The following is a 26,365-nucleotide window of genomic DNA, read 5'->3' as shown; positions in this document are numbered from 1 at the left end:
ACCTGGCATAAAAATTCAGCCTTCATATAAACTGATGCTGAATTATAATCCTTTTATGACACGTATATATTTGCTTTCTTTCTCTTTAAATCTAAGATACTGATTTTCCCAGAAGGCACCTGCACAAACCGATCTTGTCTGATCACATTTAAACAAGGTGAGAAATTTTGTCGCATCTTTGTTGGAAAACAATGTATGAAATACTAGTCTGATAGCTCTGGTATGGCTTTCTGCAGGTACATACCCACAGCAGCATTGTGGTGATGTGTTCTGTCGTTAAAGTTTCAGTGCTGTCTTACATCACTGATGTTTCAGTCGCTCTAAACCCACTATTTTATACTATCGTTTGACTTTTCTCATTTTTTGGATTTTGTAGGTTGCAAAATATCAGTGCTGCATACTTGTTTGTAGTTTTTTGTTGTTGTTTCTTTAGTTACCCAGAAAAATGACTGACTACTATGACATAAACTACCAAAATGCATCCTAGTTACGATGTTCCTTTAATTCAACCTACAGTTGTGCGAACTTAGTTTCCTGTAAATTTTGTCGTGCAAGACATAGCAACTAAACTATGAAATTGTTTGTGTGTGGCTTAGCAAGATAGGCCAATAGATTATTCTTAACACGGAAAGGGGTTTGATAGCATCACTGACCATTAGCCTGTTGTGCTGCACTTCAGTTAAAGCCACAGTGCTCTCCTTTCTTACTGTTGTACAGTATCTTTGGTAGCAAAGTTGCAAAACCAGTACTAAATGCTCGGATTCCTATCACTTAACAAGATGATCAAAACAGAGAAGAGTTCAGGAAACACTCAACAGCCTTGTGAGAATCTAATCCTTTGAAATAAATGGCAATCAAGTGGAGGAAATACACAGAAAATCAGTTTGAACAGTCCGGGGATCTGAGACAGCTTTCTCCTTGTTTTTTTCTGTTTTGACATCTTGCTAGTTGCACCGATGATTTTATGGGAAAGAAAGAAAGAAAAAAAAAAAAAAAACAAAAAAAACTTCCATTCCTCTGGCTTTGAAAAAAAATCTTCTTCCAAATATCCTATCTTACTTGAATCTCTTAGAACTTCCAACTGCTGTATGAAGCTCAGTCTTAACAACCCACACAACTTTTTTGGTTGCAGGTGCATTCATTCCACGAGTTCCTGTGCAGCCTGTGCTGCTCCGATACCCCAACAAGCTGGTAAGCAGAACATTCTTGTATCACTAACTGGTAATCTGGAAGTCAAAATACTGACTTAGAGTGTACCTAGGCTGAATATTTTGCTTTGTAACTGAAGAATCTATTGCCCTGAGCTTGTCATTGGAGAATTCCAGGCTTCCCAAGAATCAGCATGACGTAGTTGCTATTCTGATTGTGAAAAACTTACTTCTGGGCATCTTAGCTGTACTTCAAGGAAGAGGAGATGTAAGAAAACATTGCAGCGGAAGTTAGAAACTTCCTGCAAAGTCACAGAGTCTGTACTTGGAAGTCTAAAATGCACACAACTTCCCTACTAGTTATCCTTTTTTGGTCAAGTCCTCTTACTACAGACAGGCTTTCTGAACAAAACCAAAGCTGAACCATGCACTACTTCCAACACCCCTTTCTTTCAGGCAGCTCAAGAAGGCAGCTTTGCAGATGGTTCTTTTTGTGTAACTTTCATTTGTTTTGCTAGGTAACTGTTTACACTACCTGCCAAGTATAGGGGTAGAGCCATATGGCTCCATTTCACTGACAGGTGTAATACTGGGACACAAGTCTAGCGACTGTTAACGTGTTTTTTTATTCCCTGCTCACCACACAAATCCAGAAAAGAACAAACTTTTAATTTATTATTTAAATGATTCCTATGTAAAATCCTTTTGCAGATCAATTTCAAAACAGTGAAACACTTAACAGGGACTGGAACTGCATTTCACTGATAGGATGTAAGGATCTGCAGCACACGCTGTAAAAATTATATATAGGAAGTAATAAACATAGAATAAGAAAAAAATGCAAAGCCAAAAAAAAAAAAAAACAAAACAAAGAAAAAGCACGATAGATTACCCATGCAGAGATGTCCTTGAAAACATATTTAGGGTCAATATAACATATATATTTATGTCCTTGTCCAGTGTATTTAGGAGGCTGCCTTTCTAAGTGGACTGGTGAAGTCCACTTCAGAAGATTTATCAGATACTTTTTTCTACTTCTGTTGTTTAGATTAGAATGAATGAGAATGAATGATTTAAAACATCTAAATAACCACTTAAGTTTTATTCCTAATTGTTCATAGAACACAAGTCTGCCATGCTTATTTCCAATTTTTTACAGCAAGAAATCCTAGACCTATGGTCACCTTTATTTATTTTCACTACAGCACTATAACACCATCATCTGCTTTTACTAAACTTGTGCCTGTTTTATGTTGTAACCTATCTGCTCTCTAACTTTGATCTCATCTTGTCATACATTTCTGTGTTTTATTTTTATCCTTAGGATACTGTGACCTGGACATGGCAAGGCTATTCATTGTAAGTTTCTTAATCCTACTAAAAATTACACATAGATTTTTTTCCCCATTGCTAAACAGTCTGACAGACAGATTGGGCAAAGTTAAGACTCATGTTCCTCTAGGTGGCTTTTTTTTATGAGGGGGAAGTTCTTGGAGATAATGCTGTCATGCAGTAGATTTCATATCTGAACAGCTAGAGGAGGAGTTTTCAAACAGGAAAACATTATTTACATCTCTGCCACTGCTTTGTTTAATTTTCTCGTATGTTTTGCATATTACATTAGACCAAGGGAAAACTGGAAATTCTTTTTCTTTTGGGAACAATCAGTGGCCATCAAAGACCATTGATATTAACAGATTCCTACATGGTATAGAAACAAGAGAAAATAAATGTTATTTTATCCCCTCCATTTATTTTTTCCACACCTTCCTTGAAGAGTAACATGACAATAGGTGAAGAAGACAGGCAAAACAATTATGTTTCCCTGTCTTTCTATTCTGACATGTAGGATTCTGTTTGCTTTTACCTGACTCAACAAAAGCAGTTGCTTGAGATGCCAGTGATGAGGCTAAATACAGTTTCTGACAATTAAACAATGAAAAATGTTTTAACAGACCATTTTGGCTGTGGGTCTTGTTTTTTTTGTTGCTGTTTGTTTTTTGTTTGTTTGTTTGTTTTTGTTTTTTTGCAATACAGGTGGTCTTCTGATATGATAAAATATTTTATTAAAAAACTTCCATAAACTGTACCGAAAATACCAAAACTACCATCTGGGAAGCACTTTTCAGCTCATAAACACTCACTAGAACATTATGTGGATTTGCAGAATTCATAGACCATACTTTCATGTGGAATATGTAATGCATCGAAGTGCAGCACTACTGATTTACTATCTGACTAAAATTTTCAGACAACTGATTTGAGACATATCTGAACTAGCGAAGTGGAGCATTTTAAATGGTCTACTTAAAAGTGCCTTTTAAGCTACCGTTAGTTAATCCTACCACTCACAAACTTATAGAATGGACATTTTGAAAGCTGACTTAGATGAAAATACCCATCTTCTTTAGTTTAGATTTTTCTTGTTATTGCTGTCAGTTATCAGCACGCTGATAGTAATATATAGTACAGATTCAGTAGCCTACTATAGATTACTCCGACAAAGCATTTATACTCAAAGATTTAAAATAATTGTCTTTAGTTGTGAGGGAAAATGCAGAACTTGCAGTCTTCATAAAACATCTTGGGTATTGCAGCCAGAATGGACAGTACCAGTGTCCTTCTCAGAAACCTCCTGACCCAGTTTCTGCTTTCACTTGTTACTTTTCTATTTTTGTGTTTTACTGAGTGTCATGCCTAAAATTACATGCTAGGAAATCAAGCATTAAGGGTGGATTCCTGCAGAGAGCAAAAAGGATCACTTAGTTCTGCATTTTTTCTTGTTTTTATTTTTTCAAATTCAGGAACAGAAGAAAGATTGCTTTAAAGCTTCCTATTCTAATTTACATGATTTAAAGTGGAGAGCAAATGTACATTTCTGCTTAAAAATCTCAGTGAACAAGTCATAAATAGAAGTGGATATGCTTATTCTTTTTCCCAGCTTCTTCTTCCCCCTACCTGTTAAAACTTGTCCATTTCTTAAAGCACTGAAGGTCCTGGACACACTGACACTTAATTAACATATTTGTGTAAACATGACTATAATTTGCAAAGTGGGTAGCAAATAGTTACAGATCCTTGCTTCAGTTCTGCAGAAGGAAGTTACTGGCTGTTTTGCAGATAAGAGAATAAAAGATAGGGAAGTAAAGCTGCTTCTCAGAATCAAAGCTCTTAAAGCTTCAAAATCCGTTATGTGTTCACCTCTTTAAAGATAAAATAACACATACAGATTTTGCTAGCCAAAGAATTGTATAGTATTGTTAATAAGTATGACAACAGATAACAGGTTGCCTGCCCAGTGAGCAGGCAGCCGGTGTATGCAGAATCCCTATAGAAAAACATTAAACAACATTTCAGGAAACTTTACTGCAAGGTACTTAAAAACCTCGCCCAATGTTGGCTGTGTTTTCATCAATGCTTCAGAATGTTTCATCTGCAAATACTTTTTTTTAAAATAACTGTCTTTTTTTCCTCTCTCTTCTCCACCTGCAGAAAAGAGCTATTTGTAATGACAATGTGTCAGCTCTTCACAAGAGTAGAGGTTGAGGTAAGAATTAAAAATAATCTTATACTAAGATTCAGTAACTCCTACTGAGTTTGTACGTCAGCATAAATGCATTATTCACGTTCTTAGTCACTGCTAGTGATCTATAAACAAATGTCTCAGCAACAAGAACAGTACCACGGTGAAAATATATTCAGATCCGTTGTCCACATCTCTGTATCACTTAACCTGATGCGTTCCTAAATGAAAGCTGGCAGAAAAGCCTTTATTTTTAAAGCACTGTGAAATCATTGCTAACTTGCTATGTCCATTTAACAATTATAATACATACTATTAAAGGTAACTTGTCTTTTTTTTCCCACCTTCTCATTTCCCTGCTGCCTTGAAAACCTCTTTGTCTTCCTCACCACCTTCCCAGGCTGAACTCTAAAAGGCTTCTGCAACTAAGAGCTCAAGGACTCCAGTGTTTGTACTGTGGAGAAAGCTGAGCCTTGATCAGTAAAATCAGTAGCAGAGCACACAGACAGACGAATGACAACTGACATAAAGTACATACTTCATAACAGCAGTACACTTACTCTAACAGCTTGCTTCCTGTCAGAGTCAACGTTCAGAATACAGTCGTGAGGAGCCAGATAACAGCTGTGATCACTTTAAGGGTTGTACTTCACATTCCGTGACAGACCCCAAAGATTGTCAGTATCAAGCAATTTGGTTTAGGGACCTGAGTAATGGGAGAAATTCAGGCAGCTTTTGCTGCTTATTTGAAAAATACAGAACTCACGAAGTTGTGCAGAGCTCTCTGAACACAAGCAGTGCTGCTGCTACTAAAATCTAGCAATACAGTCTTTGTTGTCAAACAGTTAAATTCATTTTAAGGGAGCATCTTGTATACTATAATACATGCAGTAAACAGTTATATTTATGGAATGTGTACTAAAGATAGAATTCTCCTCATGATTTTGCACAGAAGGACATACCTGTGTAATTCATACACGTGCGAACAAGAAGTAATTAATGTAGCCCTTCCAGTAGAAGGTTTATTTCCTCCTACTTCAGAATGGAACTCAAACTTGCCTGTTAGAAAATAAATTCTGTTCCCAAAGGTGAAACCAAAACATAAAGAAATACACAGCTTTCACAGCAGCACGTGTCCCCAGGGTGAAAATAATTGCAAATCATCGATGCAAAAGTCCTACCAAAAGACCGAAGAGAAGGGGCAGATTGACCTGGAGAGGGAGGAAATCAGACTACTCCTTTTAGCAGTGGACTGCCACATGCTGTGAACAAGCAGCCTCTCCATTCCCATCTGTACTGCTCTGCCTCTTCCTACAGTGCATCAACCATGATGCAGAATTGCAGTCCGAGGAAGTATCTAGCCAAATTGTGTATATTGACAATTAAACAGTGAACGTGGCCGTGAGTTTTATGGCTGCAAAAATTGCAGCATTTGGCAAATTCTGTAAGAAGATAGACCAGGTCAAAAGCAAATCAGAGACGAATTTTTGATACTGAAAGTGCTGTGAAGAATTTTTCTTATAGGATTGCAATTTGACAGCAAAGGTATACTTAGTAGTCATCACCCGATAAGCAGCTGGGTGTGTGTGAGATCATGCATGCCTCCTTCGGAGGCCAAGAAACCAAATTCTTTACCTCCTGCTCTGGTTTCTGGCAAACTGGTTTTATGAATAATTAGTGGTAGGCAGGTTTTTTGAAAAAGTGGTGGTGTTTCACCTACCAAAAATCTAAATTGCTGTCTGAGCAAGACCTCAGCCTCAGATGATATAATGACCACCTACAAGACCATAAACCATGTTTACACAGATAAACTTCTCAGACTTGTGTTCTCATCTTACCCAGTGATAACACCATTCTCCGTGTCTGTACAGAGTATCTGTGCTTCCTCAATCTAGGAGTTACATGACTTCTGCAGGGGACTTGTAATAAGCAGGGACATGTGTCAGCCTTGAACCGAGCTGGAAGCTCCTTGTAGAAGGAATGAAATCTCAAAACTTCGTGTGAACTGCTGGGCCCCTGCTGTCCTTCCAGGAGAGAAAACTCCTGGCTATAAACAGTGAATTGTAACGGTTATTTGACAGATAACTTGTTCCATAAACTTACTGGTTTTGGTCATAAAGAGGCAGCATTCTTTAAAATCAAAGACAAAAAGGCTGGTCAGGATGGACTGTGTTTATAGTTACCAGTTGGATGTAGTTACCATTATGGTAGTGTATCACCAACAACTAGATAAAAAAAATGAAGAAATATGTTGACAGATATTTAGCAACTGTGCCTGCTAATGAAGAGTCCAACATCTTAAACTTCTAGCATTGCTGTAGTCTAGGATTGAAGGGCAGGACTGTGGGATGGGAGGCAGTGTAAGTGAGATAACTGATAATCACAAATGAGAACTGGTACAGGAATCTGAGCTGCAGCTGACCACTCTGTAGACTGAAGGAGGAAGAACAGAATACACATACACACACACCTGCTGTAATAGACATATGCTTGGATATCTGCTCTGTTTTCTGAGCTTGGGAAAAGAGTGGGTTGTTTTGTTGGGCTTTTTTATTCTCTGCTTGGGGTTGCACAATTTTATAGCATCAGTATCCATTTAGCACTCTGTTGGTAATTCAGAGCTAAGATCCCATTTTTACCACAGAGGAGAAACTTACAGGGAACTTATCGATCACATCCTGACAGATACAATTAAGGGGTACTGGGTGCTACTGTGGCATGTATGGAAAAAAAAACTACAAATCTTACACACACTTTTCCACTAATAACATAATTTATAAGGAATCTTTGAAAAGATTTGTACAGGATTTCAGATGTGCATTCTCATAGACACAGCATTTAATTTTATAACTACATATGTATTTAATTTTCTTCTTTGGAGTTTTAATTTTTCTTTTTTAAAGCTGCTTCTACCAACCTTTAAGAAGCAGGGTGGACTTATCTTGTTTGTGAGCCCGAGTTGTTTCTAAAGCAGTTGAGACCTCTAGTGTCCAGTTCTTTCATTGCATGGCTGACTTTTTCTCCTGTTTTTCCCCTATTCCAGACAATAATAAGAAACTGTCTGTGTTGTTAATAAAGTGGTGACTCTTAATTGATCAGATAACTCCTTTCTTTCAGTTTTTGCCTGTTCATGTGCCTACTGAGGAAGAAAAGAAAGATCCCATTCTTTTTGCCAACAGAGTCCGACAAACCATGGCAACGTATGTAACATCATAAATAAAATCCTAGAGAACTTTTCTTTCATATCTATCCATATATCCTTTTATATATGTCCATACACATCCTAGCCACGTACTCCAGGTACGCTGTCACACAGTTAAGTCGTGTGTGCTATACATAGGTGTCAAATTCCTATACCAAAACACCCTTGGATTGCTTTTATGTAGAGCATAAAGCAGATTGTGTTGGAACATAATATGTTCAAAACATGGAAAGCTGAAATAAAATCCTGCCTTACTTGCTTGACAAGAATATGTAAATGGTTCTCTAAGGTTACTGGGCTGCATTTACAAGACTGTAAATCTTAAACCATCATGACACTGCCATAACATTTCAAAGTATGGCTTCACAAAATGTATTGCTCTATCCTACCTTCAGCAAAGCAAGAATGAATTATTGTGTGTTTTGTATATTAGCATTAAAGCCAAGCTGAGGTGGTGGGAACAGGAACAGTCAACTCAAAGTCATTTTTATATATGAAGTTGATTTCTTTTTCCTTAATTTTCTTAATTTGTTTTTCAGTGCTTTGAACGTGCCAGTCACTGATCATACTTTTGAAGATTGCAGACTGATGATTTCAGCAGGACAGCTAACTTTGCCCATGGAAGCAGGGCTGGTGGAGTTCACCAAAATTAGCAAGAAACTCAAGTAAGGGAAGTTAAGCTGTTGGTGGTAATAATTACTGCCACGTTGCAGTTCATTTGTCATCTATAAAAAGAAAAGTGACCTGACAACTGACCTGGCATGGCTCTGGTCAAATATAAAGTCTGTGCACTGTGAATCTAGACTTGTTACATATGTGCCACACACTTATTTATACAACTCCATCTGAAAAAATCTTCAGTAGTTACATGGCAATCATAATTATTCTTACCAAAGTGCAGAGCTGTAATTTTGTAGAGAGATCAGATGCTTCCCAGGCTGCAGCAATATTAGTGTTTGGGTAGAGAGTTAGCTAACAGAGTTGAGACATATACCCTTCTGTTAAAGAAATATTCACAGTAACACCTAATGTAGCAAAATAATGTTATACCTGAATTTATGGCAATGAAAACAAAACCTCTCCACTGGACTAGCCTGTTGATAATAGGTTTGGGAAGGTAATCTAAGGAATTCTGAAATACCCAAGGATAGAACTGGCTGCTTTTCATACTAATGGCCATGGGGGGGCAGTCCGTAATTGCCGATTTCATACAAAATATCAGCCTGGAAGTACAGCATTTCCAGTGCTGTACACTCACGCTCTTGGCTATTTTTTGTCTTTGAATACTATAATAACTCCTACTGAAATTCCATCTGTTCAAGATCTGCTGTATAGAAAAACCTCCTCTCCCTCATGTTTGCATAGCCTAAAATGGAATCACGTCAGAGAGCAGTTGGATACCTTTGCTGCTATTGCAAGTGCTTCCAAAGGGGGAAGAATTGGAATTGAGGAGTTTTCAGAGTACTTGAAGCTGCCTATTTCAGATGTCCTCAGAGAGCTGTTTCACCTCTTCGATAGGGTGAGTAGTCTGTTACCTGGCTGGAGATTTGTTGGCAATGTTTTGTTAAGAACTACATCCCAAAAGATATTTAATTCATTACATACAGCTTAGTAAATGCTTCTTGGTTAGCAATTCCACAAGCTAGACAGGTGACTCATACAGTTACCATTTTTTGTTTTGATGGAAAGAAGTTGGTCAGTTTGGAGTTGTGAGATGACAGCCATCTCTTGGAACAAGTTGCTGCACCACCATCACCAGATGATAATCTCCAGGCTGGTAGTGGCTGAGTATTTGCTTTTGCCTACCGAGATTTTGCTCTCATTTACATTCTGACAGCTTAATTAAGTGCTGTAGTTATAAGTAGATAATTTAAGGCAGATTGAAGCTAACTAGATTGTGTTCCTGCTGTGTTTGTGAAAGGTGTTATTAGACACTGTAAAAACTCCTATTGCCTGTCTCCAACCATAAAGAAGGCATGTGCCAGTGCTAATCTGATCATCTAGGCTTTCCTCCACATTTTATACTCATCCCTGAAGATAGGGAAAATTGCTGTGTGGATGTGCTTCTCTGACTACACCAGAAACCTAAGTAACTAGAGTACAGTGTAGAATTCATCTTACTGTATGTGTCCCATATGTGCTACACTGGAAGCAGTGTGTTTTACTGGAAGTGCTTATGAACCAGTTTGTTTCTCATCTTGGGAGCTTTCCTAATGCAGCATCATTCTTCCCAGTCAAGTTAGATCTAGCAATACACCTGTCCTTGGGAGGGCAAGTTGTTGTGTTGATTTGAACTTCCAGGATTTTCCCAAATACAAAGGATTTACAGACTTTAACATAGAGATATGTCAAATATATTTCTATAGTTGCTGAATGCACAGAAGCTCTAGCAGATAAGGCACTCATCTTTTTTCCATTCCTGCCTCCTCATCTTGGACTGTTGGCTCCTATGAGCACATAGCTGAGTTCTGAAGCACAGCACAAATGTAAGAGAAATACAGTGAGGCAACCAAAATAATTAAAGGTAATCAAGACTCTTTTCACCTCCCCTTTCTGGCACAACTGCTTCAGTGACTGGAATTTGCAACATAATGCACAATTCACCAAAAAGTTGAAGGCATAAAATATTGCAAGAACAGTTGAGACTCTAGTAAGCTTTCCCTGTATTCATCTTTAGGAGAGAAGCTTTACTGAGAAATGGTCACACTAAGGTGGAGGGCTCTTTTCAAACTGCTTCAGTTATGAGCATATGTTTCTTGAGACTTGTCCTTTCTGGCTTTCAGTCTCTTCATTTTTTTTGCTAAAAAGATTTATCAAATCTCATAAAGCTAAATATACAGACAAGAAGAAAGAAGCAGAGGCATATCAACGACTGGCAGAAACTGCTGAGATCTGCGATAACTCTGGCAGCTGGAGACATGCACAGACACGGTAAAGTCTAAGCACGCAGATAAGCTGTGTTCTGCCCACACCCAGCTCAGACACAATACGGCTTTGGAGAGTTACAGAAGCACTGGATCTCTGAGTAACTCCCTTCAGAAAATCTTCGCAATGTTCCTGGCTAAAGCTTTGCTGAGTGGAGGAAGCGGTAGTGGCCGTGGAGGAAGCCTCGCACGTGGCCTTGGAGGTCTCCTCACAGGAGGCGGACATGGAGGGAATCTTGGAGGACTTGTTGGAGGTCTTGTCAATCTCATAAGTGAAGCGGCAGCTCAGTATAATCCAGAGCCACCTCCACCTCCTTACAACCATTTTACGAATGCTGAAGCTCATGAGAGCGAGGAAATTAGACGGTTCCGTCGCCTTTTTGTCCAGCTGGCTGGAGATGATATGGAAGTGTCTGCTACCGAGCTAAGGGAAATCCTGAACAAAGTGCTTTCCAGACATCAAGACCTGAAGACAGATGGCTTCAGCTTAGACACATGCCGTAGCATGGTAGCAGTCATGGACAACGATACAAATGGCAAACTGGGCTTTGAAGAGTTCAAATATCTGTGGAACAACATCAAGAAATGGCAGTGCGTATACAAGCAGTATGATACCAACCAGGCAGGTGCTGTTGGGAGAGCTCAGCTGCCGGAGGCCTTGCGGGCTGCTGGGTTCCACTTGAAGGAAGAGCTCTGCCAGGTAATCATGCGCAGATATGCCAGCGAGGACGGTAGCATGGATTTTAACAACTTCATTAGCTGCTTGGTGCGCCTGGACAGCATGTTCGGGACCTTCAAGTCCTTGGACCAAAATGGAAGTGGGCAGATCAAAGTAACCATTGACGACTGGCTGCAGCTGACCATGTATTCGTGAAAGCATAGCAAAGAAGAATAAGCTTTATCTGAAAGATCCACATGGAAGACTGCAATCCTGTATTATCAAGCTGTAGTCTTTTCCTTATTCTAGGGTAGATGTAGGTAGAGGTACTTAGCTTAGATTGAAGTGCTGTGATTCCTCTCGTGCATGTGTTAGTCTGCTCTTCTGGAGGCTTTGTGCAAGTTATCAGTTGTGCAGATGCATAAGTCTGTCTCAGAAAACTATGTCTAGACTCTGAAATGAGGGAATATGTTGAAGGATCAAAGCTTAGTTATTTCCTCACATAAAGCAGGCTTGCATAGGAATATAACTATTATTTAAAAGGCTCTAAGTTTGGTGGGTTTTGTGATGTTACTGTTCCAATTTGTCCGCATTCAGTAAGCTGAAATAAAGCTCTGCTTGCCTGAAGGCAGTCACCAGTAGAGTTGAATGAATTCATAAGTTGTGCAGTTATTTCTAACAAGGGAATAAACATTAAAGTTTCAATGACTATAATGATCAATAAATTTACATAATCATATTTTACTTCCTTCCTATTTCTGCTTTTTCATGCTTGTCTGCTAAACAAAACCTGAGTAGAAGTGCCACTTCTACCTACTAGCCAGGGCAAAATTGAAGGTATATAAGGCTACTTTTACAATCTTTTTCTCCTTCCTACGACTCTATTACCATATCTTTTCTCTCTCTCCTTGAAACCTTATTATAGTTATAATGAAAACAACTTAAAATATTACACTTATATTTAGAGAAACTTGCCGTAGTAATGCAGTCACACAGCAGACAGCCAGCCAAAATCAACCTCTGGCTATCAGACATAACTCTGCATCAGGGTGCAGCATCCCACTCAGGCTAATAGCAGAGTTTCAAGATGTCAATTTTTGAGTAATACAACAAGAAATAACACAAACTGCTAAGGGTGTATTTTTCTGAATTAAGGAATACATAGCTGAGGATAAACAGTTCTTGTTCTGCGAACTAACGAGGAAGATTTCTCAGCAGGGTTGCTTTAAAAGCAAGTTGGCTAGGGTGTGTGCTGCCCGATGGGAATGTGACACCAGGAGCGGAGCAGGCAGCAGCTGCACACAGCCTCCATGTGTAGGAGTCCAATGCCCCTGCTCCTCCCAGTGTCTCCATCAGTGACTAACAGAAATACCACACAATACCTGCAAGGCAACTGGATGCTAATGCAGTACTGAGGTTTGGTTTGGTTTCTACATTCCCATAGCTTTGATTTTTCAATCTTAGAGTTGCACTCAGCCAAGTATTTTCCAAACTGATGAAATCTCCTCCCTGGTACACTTGCAACAGCTTTTTACTTGCAACTTAGGAAGAAACTTACAACTTTTGCTCTTTTTTTTTTTCTTTTTCCTCCTGCACTGTGTTTAGTACCAAGCCAGGTAACACAAAGAGTAAAAATATTTGTGTTGGCTCAAACTGTGATGAAAGAAGTCAGTCCCTTTCAAATGACATTCACCCTCACCCCAGGTATTCAATGGAAAAGTGCAGTTATCCACAGGGGCATTTGGGCTCTCTGAGTAACAGAAAAGTGGGTGTTGAGAGAAAACGTGATGCCTCCAGGGGAGCACCACCCTACCAGGTTTGCTTCAGAATTCCCTTTCTGACAAGATACAACTTGCATGTAGCAACAGGCAGTTGAAATTTTTGACTGAGAGCAAAAGCCTCTTATATAATGAGCCTGGGTGTGAACACGAGCCATGCAAGTGCAGTTCCTCTCCAGGTGGTCCAGTTGTGGCTTCTCTGTGGTAGCTCTGTAGCCAGCTCGAGGTTTACTTAGCTAATCAGAACAGGAATGACCAGTGCACATGTACACTTCATTTTTCCTGTCGCCTTTGTACAATACGAGTTTTGGGGCAGTAGTATTTTGAATTTTACTGACTGCATCTGTCTTGCAGAGAGCTTTGCCAGCTGCCTAAAGCTAACTGGTTATTTAGCTTTGATCTCCTTGTGCAGCCATAAATGGAGACTGTTTATGGCAGTGGAAACTTCCTTCTCCAAAGAGTAAGGTACATTATATTATATAAAAACTACATCAAAACCCTAGTTACCCCACATGCTGTAGCACAGATAGTAGCAGAAAACTTGTTTGCTTTAAGAAAACCAGGGCTGTTGAGGCTACACTCTTTTGGTTATTTTAATAATATAATTAAAAACATATAAACATGTTCTACTTCGATATTTAGAGAATTGGAGCTTAGCTCACGATTCCTTAAAATGCGCTTGGGTGTATTGGCTGCAAACACAGCTAGGTATGTGTACAACAGCTGTTGTAGTTGCTCTTTTGTGCTGGTGCTACAGAAACATGGAAGGTTTTCCAGTGTTTTCAGTTTTACTTCCATCTCTCTTCCCAGGCAACAAACCCTATCATTTCTCCTTAACCAAAATGCCAGAGCATATGGAAGTTAGCCAGCATCTTAGGGCTTAGTAGACCTAGTCACAACATGATCTTACAAGTCTAGTAATTTCATTTCATACTCAAGCTGCTGGCGTTCTCTGTATCAGATTGCTCTCAGTTTTGATTATTGGGTTTTAACACTTTAAGTAGAGTAACGTGAGCCTTGTTAGCTCTTGTCATTTTTCAAAGCTGTGTTTACTGATTTCAAAAGTTGTTTTTGAATTAATTTAAAGTTTACTGTCCAATTCTTTTTCTGTGATAAATATTCTTAACTTTATGTATGTTTATATATTCTAATGCCATCAAATAATCCTTTGCTAAGAATGAAGTCTATAAAACTGTCCAAAAATAATATTCCAAAGCCCTTTGGACAATTATTATCTACATTGTTGCTTCAGTCGTCTTAAGAGTTTAGGTTTATAATGTTACATTTCAAAGCTAGGGCTATTATAATTAGGAGAACTGCGACACGGCCAAAATACTTAAAGTGAACCTCTGCTGCACAGTGACACAACTGATTATTAAATAAAACAGCATTTAGGAGAGAATACTGCCCTTTTCCAATGATTAAAAGCTGTCGAAAGTTGTATCCCTTGACACGCACCAGACTTAAAACTATTCATATTTTTGCTAAACAACTATCTTAAGATCTAATTCCAGTAACAGAAATCCCTGTTTCCTAGAGCCCAAGACTTCCAAAGCACTCTACAGAGCAGCCTTAGCATTTCTCCACTGGGGAGCTCCATATTCCACTAGTCAGCAGGAGAAAACCAGGAACAGAAAGGTTAAGCGTGGTATGCTGAAGTGGGCATTGGAAGCTGGTGGGAGAGCCAGGAATAGAAGCAAGTTCTGGCTGTTCACTACAGATTTACCCAGGAGACCACCCCTCTTTCACTTGGCTGAAAATGTTTTGTGCTGTTTGTTCTCAGACTTAGTGAGTCCACTTAAGAAAAAATAAAAACCTTGAAATGTACAGCACATTATCTACAAAAGGAACTCTGCTTTACATTTTTGTTTGCTTTTTAAATGTTTTTAATGAATGTCCTTAACTGTGAATGTTCCAAACTATGAGCTTCGAGTCATCACAGCTATGCTTTCATTAGCTGCTCTGGGTCCCATCACCAACGCTAACATATGGCTGCTTCCCTAGGCTGGATGTTTCCCAAAACCCTCAAGAAAACTTTCAGTGTGGTCACAGGAACATTACTGACTTAAACATGTATTCCAGTGGGCGTCTACTGTTTTTCCTGTCTGGAAATACAATGCAGGTTACATGGAATTAATCACAAATCCCATCAGCGAAAGCTCTGATTGAAAGAGCTGTGTAGTTACTGTGTGGAAATGTTCATTCAGGTCAAAACTACAATTATCAGACAGGCTGCTACAATTAACTCGTTGCATTTCTAGCTTACAATGTATTTGCTTCAAAACAGCATGTAGGGCAATGCATTTGCTTCAAAGAAAAGCTTAAGATAGACCATGTTGATTTACTGCGTCGTCAGGCTGTACTTTTGCTGGCGTATATTTTATTGCTGAAGGTTCTTAGGAAGAATTAACTCAAGGCAACAGCCTCACTGCTGCCCTTTTTATTCTAGGATGTTGCATTAGTCTGAGATTGTGCTACATGAACGTTTCCATTTCCCTTAAGCACCTGTATTACAGTTCTTGTTAGGGGTTTCTTAGAGGCCATACGCAAAAGAAAATCTCCTTGTTTTAAATTGTTTTAAATCTTTTCACTTGTGTGTTTATAAGATAGAAATTGATACCTATTGATGCCCCAAATTGGGGATCAATTTCTATTTTGCTACTTCATCCCTATTATTACACGAAGTTTGAAAGCTGTTAGTATTTTATCCAGGAAGAAAAAAGGCCCTTAATGTTGTAGCTGTCTTAGTGCATGTTGCATAGTGGATTAGTACAACAGCTTTTAAAGTGATTTGCACTATTAGCCATAACTCCTGCCATATATATTTTGGTTTCAGAATGGAGATGGCACCATCGACTTCAGAGAGTATGTAATTGGTTTGTCTATTCTTTGTAACCCAGCCAACACAGAAGAGACTATTCAGATGGCATTTAAGGTAAGTTCAATTTAGTGTAAATCTACAAACCTGACAAATCAAGACTGACTGTGAATCTGTTAGTTTTCAAATCATAAGTTTATAGCTTCAATCTGTTATGCAAATGTGAGTAATTCTCTTAAACCAATTGACATTTAGAGTGTGAAGGGGAGGGCGAGAATTGCAGGCATCAACTTCATAGAAAAGGGTTTCAAAAGCCATGTGAAGGCACTAATGAATATGTAACTTGGCAGGCTAACTCCAAAAATGATTCAGCAGCACTTGCAGTTTTTCCCCCGAGGTTTTTTTCTGCTGTGATTCTTCAGTGTCGCAAGTAGACAATAGTTGGAACACTATTGGAACAATATCCTCTTGAGTCAAGCACTCAGCAGAGTCCCTCTTGTTAACAGCCTAGGAGGTTGGGGTGAGAGGAATCAAGGATTATTCAGGACTGGCACATCCAAAATTGGGCTGCATCAGAGATCATATATTTGCTTGTCCTATGGTTTCCTGATAGTTTGGGCAGTTGAGGAGTGGTAGCACCTTTCACATCCCAAGTACAAGCATGCAGCATGCAACCAGAGATGCCCATTTTTGAATCCTTGAACACAAAAATGCCTAAGTGCCTTTTTTTTAAAGTAGATATTTGACACAGATTCAGGTATTTTACCCACCACTCTCCTCTTATGAACAGCACTGAACATTGTATTAAGATATTGATCATATTCATCTTAAACTGTATACATTTTAATATTGATTCTTATTCAGGAAGTGCCCATATTTTTATGGTAATCCATTATCATGGTTGCTTTGCAGGTAAGTGCCACAGCTGTTCGAAGTTGTTGATGCTTCTGGAGGATGTTTTATTACTATAGATTCCTCAGAAGAAGCAAGCCTTTGCTGCTTTATTCTTCTGTTTTCTAGACTACATTCTTCAGTACTGTAACAGTTGCATTGATTATAAAAAATGTAATTCGTTGTCATTCCCAATTTTAGTGTAAAATGACTGGTTCAGCTGGTAAAAAGTCCATTTTGTCCTGAAATGGCACGATGGGTTTTCTTTTGCTACTTGTTTTCTTTGCCACTAAATGTGCTGTCCTTCATAATGGGACTCTTTGCCTGTAGCAAGTGCTTAAGAATTACAGCCATCCATCCCTTGTATTTCTCAAGGGGGTGATTCATAGCAGATGCATATTGTCGCTGTGCTGGGAAGGATGGCATGATCGGTGTACATGCACAGCCTGCATTCCAGTCACCAAAATTCCTCTTAATTATAATAATTACTTAGTGGGTGACAGGTCAGATATACCAGAAGTTAGGTATTTTACATCAGAGCGTTAACTATGGCAAGTTTATCAGATGCCAGATGTGCCATAACTGGAAGACTAAATTGGAAGGCTAAAACCTAAGATATGCTAGTATAGAGTGGTTGAATCCAGCAGACCCTCAGTACAGCTCACAGTGACAATTATCATAAACCTTTGTTTTAAAGTGTTGTATAAGTTCTCTTACGGAGCTAATGCTGTGAGATTTCTTTGCTCTCACACGTTTGCTGCATACTTTTCCTAGTACAGAATATTCTAAACCCAACTACAGCATGTACGTTGCTCTGCTACATTTCTGCTTAGTATTATTCCAGAGAAAATACATAAAAGCTCTTGTACGAGAAGGTAGCTGAGGTGGAACCAGTCAGATGGTCAACTTTTCAAATCCCAGGCATTGTTCGCAAATCATCTCTTGAATACTAGGGTATGGGTGGCTGGTTTGTACGTAGAAGGTTCACAGGCATACGAATGCTAAAGCATTTCTACACCTACATCTTTTCCAGCTCTTTGACTTGGATGAGGATGGCACTATAACAGAAAATGAGTTTGCTTGTATCATTCAGTCAGCTCTGGGGGTGCCTGAGCTTGATGTTTCTAACCTCTTTAAAGAAATAGATGCAGATGAAACCGGGAAGCTGTCCTACGGTAAGTTACATCCTTTTATAATGAAGAGCACTCTGACGGTCATACCAACAGTGACACCTCTTTTTCCCCAAAATATCTGCTGGTTTACATATAGTTTCTGGGGAAAACTGTTGCAGCACAGACCCAGATACTTTGCATATGTCCAAGATGCTTCAGAAAAACCTAACTGGAAATCACTTTCATTAAAAGAAGCAGGCTCTGAAATTTTCTTTGATTCTGTTGCCACACTGTAGTATCTGTGTTTTTTGTATTTTTCAGATGAATTCAAAGACTTTGCACTCAAGCATCCAGAATATGCCAAGCTGTTTACTACATACTTAGACCTACAGAGATACCAGCTAGGTATGTTGGAGGAAGATGACATTCAGCCACCTGAAGCCAAATACACTCCAGTTGGAAATGCAGTCCCAGTCTCAGAAACAAGACCAGTGGCAAGAAATAAAGTCTGTCCTGCAGACAACGAAGAGGATAACTCAGGTACCTCAGACAAAAAGGATGACTGAGAACAGTTGAAGAATTCATCTCTTGAATTCTACAGGAATGTTTTCCCTACCTATTCATAAGCACAACTGAGAGAAAAAAGAGATGAAAGTTGCAATTCAAAAACAAAATATATATATAGTATCATTTATTTTTTTTTTTACTTTTCGTATCTCAAAGAGCTATTCCTGAGTGTAAGGGAAAAAACACTGTAATTATTTTGTCCTCGATGCCAGTATCACACCATTGGGAATGGTTGCTCACTGTCTTCCAAGTTCATGCTTCCACAAAAGCAACAGATGTACTAAGAGGGTTAAAAGGCTCCAGCACTGACAAGACCTTTCACAGTAGAGACTGAGGAGTCCCAATGTATAAAAACAGGTAGAATTTTTGGTGCTGCTCAATTTTTCTACATCTTTAACACGTCTTAAGGCAAAAAATAATTATACCAGAGAGTTTTAATTTGCAAATATCCCTTAGCCTTTCTTCAGAGAGACAGAAATTAGTTACAGGAAGCTGAGAGTTGAAGCTGGTGTTTTCTTTTAGTTGTCCTTAGATTTCCCTTAACTACTTGTGAACTGTAAAGCCTAACCTTCTGAACAGGACATGCTGTTTCACTGATGTTAACAGTAACAGCTTTAGGCTTACAGGCTAGTTAGAGATGGAAGTGGCTGCATTTCTATGCAACAGAAAACTAATCAGAATTCCAAGATAGCAGTTCACAGACCACAGGAAAATGTAGACAATAAGACCCAAGAATTAATGGACTATTTCAAAATAAATAGAATATTGCTTACAATAACAACTGTTCAGGACCACATTAGGAGGAACATTTCAAACCTCAGCATATTTTCATTCTAATAGTTATCAACAGAGGAATGTGACCTTGCTCTGCAAAACTTGAAAGGTAAATATGCTGTCAAACCATAGTTCCAGTAGTTTATATCTACTCTAAAATGGTCTCCTAGAAACCATATTTGCATTACTGTGCCATTACTCATTATGGTTGTAGGGTCTGATTCAAAACCAAGCTCTTTCTGGTCAATGATTTGAGTATGTTTTGCCTCAGTCCCGTCTAGTGCACTGGAAATTGAGCCTTTTCCTTTTTCTGTCCTTCATTTGAATGCACTTTATACGGCATTTTAAATATACAGGTATTTACGCAAATAGCTTCTAAATAAAAAGTTGGAGTGGAATGACAGGATATTTTCAAACTAAAATTGAGGTGAGCGAAGTCTAGAATGTCTAGTACCAAAAAGAACCAATTTTCAGCTGGTTTTCATATGTGAAATGTCAAGCTTTGCCTCTAATTTATTGTTTGCGTTTTCTGGCTCCAAGTGTATTGCCACATTTAATCTTTTCTGTATTTATAACTGTGCCTATCCTGATGTTTCACGTGCTTAAAATAAATCTATATTTTTACTTGAAGACTTTACTTGAACAATGCATGTCTTCTTAGTACAGTCGGAAGGGCACTCCATCGTGAGGTGCTGGGGGGATTTCCAGGAAATCATCCTTATGATGTCTTACTTTGCTAAACACAATGCAATTCCAAGTGGGTATTTTCAGTTCGGAGTATGAAGGCACTTTTCCTTATGCTATGGCTAAAAATGTAGGACAGGACTGATGCTCTTCCAAAGAGTTACTTCTGCTGACTGCCTCAGCAAGAAGGAATATGATACAAAGTAGACTTGCAGGTATCTGGAAAGATCTCCCTCTCTTCTGGCAGAAAATAAGGCATCACCATTGGTGTGTAGAATGAGCGACTCCAACCACAGTTACTGAGAAGTAACTAACATGGCTTTGTGTGATTTGAACATCAGGAGAGAATGAGAGGCAGGGGATACCCTAACCTGGCTGTACAGTTAAGTGAAATGCACGTTAATTCCTTGGCAAGGATGCTTTTGCCTATCACTTCAAGTGAATTCCTCAGCTTCTCAACCAGCAGTAACCTTTTCAAATAAGGCTTCTGTTCCAGACAGTAAGAAAAAGATGTGTGGGCAAAGATACCAAGAACAGCTACTCCAGGCCCATGACTGCTGAGACTGCCTTACATGTGTTGCTGTTGAATCTAGCCACATTAAACAACTGGAACACTGTGCTGCCCACTATTGCAGCACATTGAGGACTGGTGATTTTATAAATACATGCAAGTCACACAAACGCCTGGCAATTAAAGCTAAAAATACCATATATATAAATCTACATCTCTCTATAGTTTAAGGAGGAGAGGCCACAAATGGGTTTGGTACGTAGCAATGATTCAACTATCCTCTGGAAAGAACTCAGCTAAACGTTAGAGACACTAACTCAATATACACACATCTGCTTGATGTGCGGGAAGGGAATACATTAATTTCTAGGCATCATTGTGCCTCAGGAAGCTTTTAAAAGGACCAAACTAAAAGCAGGCTGCAACAAACAGGCATTGCATTAAGTGGCAGAGCAGGAACTGAACAGAAAGAGAAGGCTAAAAATACTAAACAGAAGATGGTTCTCCATCAGGTGCTGAGGAGTGACACCTTTCTGCTCCTGTACAGAGCATTGCCTCGCTGCCTGAGACTTCCTGACATGTGAGATCCCGTCTAAGCAGCCCTGCTTAAGGATCATTTTGAGTCCCATACAGCAGAGCTAGAAAGGTATCTTTGATCTCTTGCCACCATAGGAAACGTCATGTATTTAAATCAGTACTGCTCTGTCCTGCTGTAACATGGATTTGATGACAATACCTTCTCAAAGTACGACACTGTGAACCTTACACAAACTCCATCAGTCTCAGCAAGGGTGAGAATCAGATGAGGACAACTGTCCACTGCAAGAGGAAAGCACAATTAATTCCCAAGAACAGATGCCCATGGGCTGCTGTTTTTCACGTTTTCTGATAACGATGTGCATGCAGTACATACAATCAGTTTGGAGAGATCTTATTTACATTTTTAAAGCTAGATTCCTGCTCCTGAACACATGACAGGCAATGGATGCTCACCCAGAAAACCAGACCTTCCTTGCTCACCTGGAAAGAGAGAAGATACTAATACCATAAATCCTGACTAACTTGTTTAAGGAGGGTGAATTAATAGGGTCTCCACTGGCCACTCCAGAGGCTGATTTCTTAGGGAAAGGTCTGATCTGAGAAAATTAAAAGTGAAGGCTTCTGTTATCTGCCCTAGCAATTCTCATCTAAAACAAAGCATTCCCTGGGTATCAGAAGTCTCAAAAACATTTGTTGAGATCTTTTTTATGGTGGTCAACAGACCAGGGCCCTACTCCTGGGTAATCCCTCAGGCACTATGCCAATGCAAATACATTTACCATTCTCCTGCTCCAGGTGGTGGTTGCATAGATGCCAAGGGCTACTCCAGATACATGGATATGGCAGATCAGGGCCTGAAGCTTAGGAACTTACGCGACAAACACACAAACAGACACACTGCTCTGTGGACGGCCTGGACCATCTGAGCACAGCTTTCAATAAGCAAAGCAGCCCTAAGTTTCACGCTGAGGCTTACAGACTTCTCACTTTGAGCATGCCACAGGAAAAAAAAATTACATCATTTTATTTTGTGAAAGGCTTGGGAGCTTTGTGGTTACGTTCAGTACAGTTTGCTAGGACAGCAGCCTTGGGCTTACCTTTTGCCTCTGTTTTGCCTTACTTGGAATAGCCCGCCTTTCCCTCTACTGTCTCCCTCCACATTTCCCCCCAAAATACAGGCACCACCGACAAAAGCTGTATTCCACAATGATTAAAGTTAAGAAACTGTGAGATGAAAACATGAACCATTACTGAACGGCGTGAGATCCTGGCTGCACTGACACAGCACTCAGGTAGCTACCTTTACTGGTCTGCAGTGAGATCAAACTTGTCAAAGGTTGTAAGGGATTGTAATGACATTTAATTAATTAATTTTAAATCTTTACTCAATGAAATAACATTTATTAGACCGACTAGCAGCAGGGAGACGTTTGTCAGCAGTGCTTAAGTTGGCAGACTCTCTGTTACTATACATAGCCAGAGAGGCAGAAAGTAAACATTTTATAGGATTAGCAGCTATGTTGATAGCTGAGATGAAATTTGGACATTTCATTAGTATAAGATTGATTCTGACATTTCCTAAAGCCAAAATGCAAACAAAAAGTGTGTCTGATATAAATACAGTATGCAGCACTCATTCAGATAAAGTTCAAGAAGCACAGCAGGTTTAGTGCCGTGACAAAGGAAACAGAGAAGGGTCATGTAAGGACCCAACTTCTGTAAGCACTAAGTTTATGCTTATCCTGTGGCCATCGCTGAGATCCTCTGAGCTTACTAAAGGCACACAATACTACTAATAATTAGACAACATGAAAAAAATCAATGGTAAGCCATTGCTAATGGTGGTAAGAATTAGATCCCCCCTCACCAAGGAAAACAGTATCACCATTAATTAAACTTTAAGAAAGTTTTCATTTTTTGTGCCATCCTCCTAGTTTAAGATATTCACAGCCTGACTGGTGGGACTGTAGAGACACGGGACATGTTATAATAGGAAATCGTTCATTACCTTAGCTAGACACAACCTAGTGTTGTCTTTGTTCACACACACGAACCCCAGTGCAACAGGTTGAAAGAAATATATGTCCCTCCTCTATTCTCACATGACAGTTACTTTGCATTTTAATATTATTAAATACTGAAACTAAATACTGCACCCTTCAAGCCAGGCATGGCTTTTATACAGGAGCTAAGGGAATCTGTGTTTTCTAGGAATTGCTAGCAAAATTGAGGCATTTTGAAAACGTTACACAGCTTATTTTTCACTTACTATTGGCAAGAATACCCAGTAAACATGTGCAGAAAATCATTCCCTTCCTATAACCCAGCAAACACAATTTTTCTGCCAAAGTGAAAATTCATTAGGTGAAAGCTGTCACTAAAGACCTGCAGAGAGGACGACTGCACAGCCTTGCCAGCAACCTAGTGCCTTGCATAACCACTTGGGCTGCTAGAAAAGTGCTTCTCAAGGTCAGGCCTGAACTCTTCTGTGCTGAAGGCATGAGGTCTTGTTCACATCCTGCTCAAAGAGAATCCATTTTCTACTTCATTGCAGAGCATCTTCCTTTATATCTCCGTACATCCACATATTCAGAGATTAGCAGCATGCCTGTTCGACTCCTGTATCTCCACGCCTTCCTCTCCTAAACCAAGAAGAAGTTCCTTTGTTCTTTCCTCACAGCTGGCACTTTCCAGACCTGTGTTATTTGCATTTAGGTTCTCTGGAGATAGCACTTGAGCTCTGGCCCTACCATTCCTAGGAAGAGGAGACAAATTTCTTTACACTCCGTACAGTTTGCAGACAACATCTCTGCTTCTGCACGCCCCGTGTAAGGCTTGGCTTTGCTGAAGCAACATGGCACTGCCCGCTTACGCACAACTAGCATTGATTGGTGAGCCCCAGATCCTCCTTGAGGGAACTGCTACTCAACCAGAGTCCCATTTCTCTCTTACAACCGCTTGTTCCTGCTTAACTGCAGTGTCGTAGCATTGTCCTTACTGAATGTAAAAGATCGGCTTATCGAGAACGTTTTGATCAGCTCAGATTATCATTAAAGAGAGCTCTCTTCTAAATATGTTTTTTTTTTCCTTTTGTTAAGGACATTATCTTCCTAAACCTTCACCAAGCATCTGACAGGGCACTAGAAGCAAAGCGCTACAAATTGGAAAGCCATGATGAAAGCTTAGAGTCCAGAATTGTTCAAAAAGAATAATTTCCTTTCCAAAGGTAAACATCGGCCTTGCAGACAAAGATAAGGCCAAGTGCACAATTAGATACACAAGTCTGTGTTTCTGCTCGTATCTCCTGATATCAAAGATGGCAGGAAAATTCGGAATGTTTTCTTAAAACGTAAAAAAAGAAACGAACAGGAAAAAGTGCAGGAGACTAGAAGGAGTCAGAGCAGCTCTGCCAGCAGCTTTTAGGAGAGCTGTTTTCCTCCCCGACGGAAGTCTTTTTGAAACTGGAGATAACCAGCCAGGACGGACAGCAGCTATTCAAAGCAGAAATCAGTTCAGTGTTTAGATTTGGGATGCTGCTGTTTTGAATGAAAGCATGCCAATCTCCATCATGTTATTTAATTACATTTCTTTGACAGCCTGTCTCTTGTAAGCAGAAGAGTGTATTGTCAATAGGCGCTGTGGAGAGCGGCGCTGCAGCATTTTCACCCCTCCCAGTGCAAGTTTGGACTACCACTAACCCCAAACTAATCCTAAACCAGCCCTTGAAATAAATACAAGCAGGAGCTCTTGTCTCTACCTTTCCTACTGCCAATTTTGAAGGCCAAATCCTAGGCTTTCTATAGTGGAAACTTCTCTTTTAGTAGAAATATTATGCTGTGGAGCAAATCAAGCCAGTTTCTTCAGAAAATGCCTAGTAAGGGGAAAGATGCCTCTGACAAATCTCTTGTATTGTTTGTTGTACTACAGTGGGCCTCAGCAGCTCTAAAAGATGAAATAGCCACTGAACTAAGTACTGTATAAAACACATAAGAAGAGTTTCTATCCTTCCTGAATGTTTACCAGTTTACAAATAGGCAAGGAAAAGGAAAGAGACAACCCTGCCTAACGCTACTCAGGAAGCTATGTGGGAGTGGAGATGGAAATCCAGGTGCTCTGACTCCTCATCAGGAGAAATACCCACAAGTGCTCACCATGCCCCAAACCCAATAACCAATTTGCTATTCTTTGCTTTAACCCTCCCACTGATGGCTCTTTTCAGAGGCAGGAAGGCAAGCTCAGCATCCAACCATGACAAGAAATGCCAAAACAGATCTGATGGGTTATTCAGGCCATGCCTTTAGCATCTCTCCCCATGGCAATGCCCGTACTGCTCTCCTGCAGCTCTCTGAGACCTGCTTGCTATCTCTAAGCCTTTTCCCTGATACCAAGCCTGATTGTTGCTCGCATGACTGTGGTGCACACCCAGATACAAAAGCATGCCCTGCAGTCTCCATATGGCCATCTCAGAGGGCACACGGGCAAGCCCTGCTCTCGCAGACACGGCCCTGCCAGCACCGTCAGTGTCTGACCTTCTGCTGGAGTCGGTCAGTCTCGATTTACTCTTCTTCCAGCCTAATGTGAATAATTTCACAGCAGACAAAAGACCCTCCCCTCCACCTAATCGCTTATTATTCTCCCAAGTGGAGTCCATCTAGCTCACATCAAAGAACTGCTCTCGTTAAACCATTGTTTTATAAGTCTGCTAATATTTTCCTGTCCATAAGACAGAAGACACCGCTGACAGAAATATGTCAACAGGAAAACAAACAGGCAGCATTTGACATGCTATTAGTCCGAGTCTGGGCAGATAAATAAATCATAGATCAAATATTCATGAGGGGGAGAAACGGTGTTTATTTCCACGGGGTTCATTACGCACACATCTCCCGTACAGCGTGGTGGCAAACACATTTCTCAAAAAGGATGTCACGACGCACCCAAGGAAGGAGTGTTGATGCTGAAAGGACAATGTATTCCCTCCTTAGAAAGCGTTTCAGTCTCTTGGGGAAATACCAGGGTGGTCATACAACACCAAGCCAGCTAAAAGTGTCTTTAGCTCAGGCAGGGTGCAAGGCAAGGCCTTGGGATGAGAAGCCCTCCCTGCTCCCATCGCCATCCCTGCACAGCCCTGCTCAGCTCACCCACACCGGCTCTGGGGCTCTTTCCTCCTCTTTCTGGCAATCCGTGCCCAGGGTCTGGGTCTGCTCTATCCTTAAGTACTACTTGCCCTGCACT

At 39.9% G+C, this 26,365-nt stretch overlaps 3 protein-coding genes across 10 annotated transcripts in view; 2 read left to right on the top strand and 1 right to left on the bottom strand.

Moving 5' to 3' along the window:
• Nucleotides 1-20,025, top strand: part of LPCAT2 (lysophosphatidylcholine acyltransferase 2) — a 29,610-nt gene extending 9,585 nt beyond the window's left edge. For both annotated transcript variants that reach the window (XM_027467062.3, XM_072043923.1), the window contains 10 exons: nucleotides 97-157; nucleotides 1,133-1,191; nucleotides 2,473-2,507; nucleotides 4,641-4,695; nucleotides 7,789-7,871; nucleotides 8,413-8,538; nucleotides 9,239-9,392; nucleotides 16,070-16,168; nucleotides 17,976-18,117; nucleotides 18,376-20,025. In XM_027467062.3, the coding sequence (XP_027322863.1) occupies nucleotides 97-157; nucleotides 1,133-1,191; nucleotides 2,473-2,507; nucleotides 4,641-4,695; nucleotides 7,789-7,871; nucleotides 8,413-8,538; nucleotides 9,239-9,392; nucleotides 16,070-16,168; nucleotides 17,976-18,117; nucleotides 18,376-18,620 (1,059 nt within the window). In that variant the 3' untranslated portion in view covers nucleotides 18,621-20,025. The remainder of the gene's footprint in view (nucleotides 1-96; nucleotides 158-1,132; nucleotides 1,192-2,472; nucleotides 2,508-4,640; nucleotides 4,696-7,788; nucleotides 7,872-8,412; nucleotides 8,539-9,238; nucleotides 9,393-16,069; nucleotides 16,169-17,975; nucleotides 18,118-18,375) is intronic.
• Nucleotides 1-26,365, bottom strand: part of LOC101791976 (uncharacterized) — a 716,414-nt gene that overhangs the window by 563,123 nt on the left and 126,926 nt on the right. The window lies entirely within an intron of this gene.
• Nucleotides 9,479-12,102, top strand: CAPNS2 (calpain small subunit 2). The gene has a single exon (XM_027467065.3). The coding sequence runs from the start codon at nucleotides 10,925-10,927 to the stop codon at nucleotides 11,669-11,671; it is 747 nt and encodes a 248-aa protein (XP_027322866.1). The 5' UTR covers nucleotides 9,479-10,924; the 3' UTR covers nucleotides 11,672-12,102.

Source organism: Anas platyrhynchos, chromosome 12 (assembly GCF_047663525.1).
Source record: "Anas platyrhynchos isolate ZD024472 breed Pekin duck chromosome 12, IASCAAS_PekinDuck_T2T, whole genome shotgun sequence".
NCBI lineage: Eukaryota > Metazoa > Chordata > Aves > Anseriformes > Anatidae > Anas > Anas platyrhynchos.
This window is presented reverse-complemented; position numbering and strand designations above follow the sequence as displayed.

What these genes read in the sequence shown, in the direction of transcription:
- CAPNS2 (XM_027467065.3), top strand. Translation starts at nt 10,925, where the DNA reads ATGTTCCTGGCTAAAGCTTTGCTGAGTGGAGGAAGCGGTAGTGGCCGT.